The 1,251-nt window shown below is 43.5% G+C and overlaps 1 protein-coding gene across 1 annotated transcript; it reads left to right on the top strand.

The window, feature by feature from the left end:
* Window positions 1-249: 249 nt before the first annotated feature.
* LOC112468003 lies at window positions 250-1,065 on the top strand. Its single transcript, XM_025036991.1, has one exon. It carries the CDS (start codon window positions 250-252, stop codon window positions 1,063-1,065), a length of 816 nt encoding a protein of 271 aa, XP_024892759.1.
* The last annotated feature ends 186 nt before the right edge of the window (window positions 1,066-1,251 follow it).

Here is a 1,251-nt window from a genome sequence, read left to right as displayed (position 1 = left end):
TTGAGACAAAGATTCTGGTTGTTAGACGGCCGTAATCAAGTTCGGAAGGTCGTGCGTAGTTGTATGCGCTGTTTTCGGTTCGACGCTAATCCAATCGAATATAAAATGGGAAATCTCCCACCGGCCCGTGTACGCGAAGCACCCCCTTTTACTAATACCGGTATTGATTTTTGCGGTCCATTTTATATCAAAGAAAGGAAATACCGCAATCGAACACGTGTTAAGGTATACATTTGCGTATTCGTATGCATGTCAATTAAAGCAATCCACCTCGAGGTTGTTAGTGATCTGACGTCCTACGGTTTTCTCGCATCACTTAGACGTTTCGTTGCTAGAAGGGGGCTGCCAGAACACATTTACTCGGACAATGGAACCAATTTCATAGGTGCGAATAGTCAATTGAAAGAAATGTACGCGTTGTTCAATTCCGAAGAGCACAAAGACCACATTAACAAATTTGCTAGCGAACACCGCATCGTTTGGCACTTCATACCTCCGATAGCTCCACACTTCGGTGGATTGTGGGAGTCAACGGTGAAGCTTTTCAAGCATCATTTCAAACGCGTGGTAGGAGATTCTTTATTCACTTTCGAGGAATTGAACACGTTTGTTATCGAAGTTGAGGGTATTCTAAACTCCAGGCCGATCACTTCCTTATCATCTGATCCGAATGACATGATGGTGTTAACACCCGCTCATTATTTAATTGGCAAGCCATTAACGACCCTCCCGGAGGGAGATTTATTATGTGTTCCAGTTAACCGGTTGTCTACCTGGCAACATATATCGAAAGTACGACAAGATTTTTGGGCACGTTGGTACCTCGAATATCTAAATGAACTTCAAACACGCAGTAAATGGATCAAAGATGGGCCGAAGTTAAACATCGGGACTATCGTGCTCATCAAGGACAGGAATCTACCGTGCACGCAATGGTTATTAGGCAGAATCACGAAACTCCATCCGGGTGAGGACGGAATAGCTCGAACTGTCACCATCAAAACGGCTGGCGGAGAATTGAAAAGAGCTGCTAAGTATCTGTGCCCAATTCCGCTCGAACAATAAGCGTAATATCTACACATGTCACAAGATTTGTTCTGAAGACGATACCGTACCTATTCATTGTAATGCGTATTAGTATCATAAGTTACAGTTTAATCTCTGGATGTTATTGTTGATCGTTACCCTCTCAACGGGGGGAGTATGTTATGTAGTAAACACATGCGTCGTGCACGACTTAACTAAAGCGAA

Source organism: Temnothorax curvispinosus, unplaced genomic scaffold, assembly GCF_003070985.1.
Source record: "Temnothorax curvispinosus isolate PA1 unplaced genomic scaffold, ASM307098v1 QBEX01017972.1, whole genome shotgun sequence".
NCBI lineage: Eukaryota > Metazoa > Arthropoda > Insecta > Hymenoptera > Formicidae > Temnothorax > Temnothorax curvispinosus.
This window is presented reverse-complemented; position numbering and strand designations above follow the sequence as displayed.

Excerpts from the sequence above, each read along its gene's own strand:
- LOC112468003 (XM_025036991.1), top strand. The coding sequence starts at position 250 with ATGTCAATTAAAGCAATCCACCTCGAGGTTGTTAGTGATCTGACGTCC.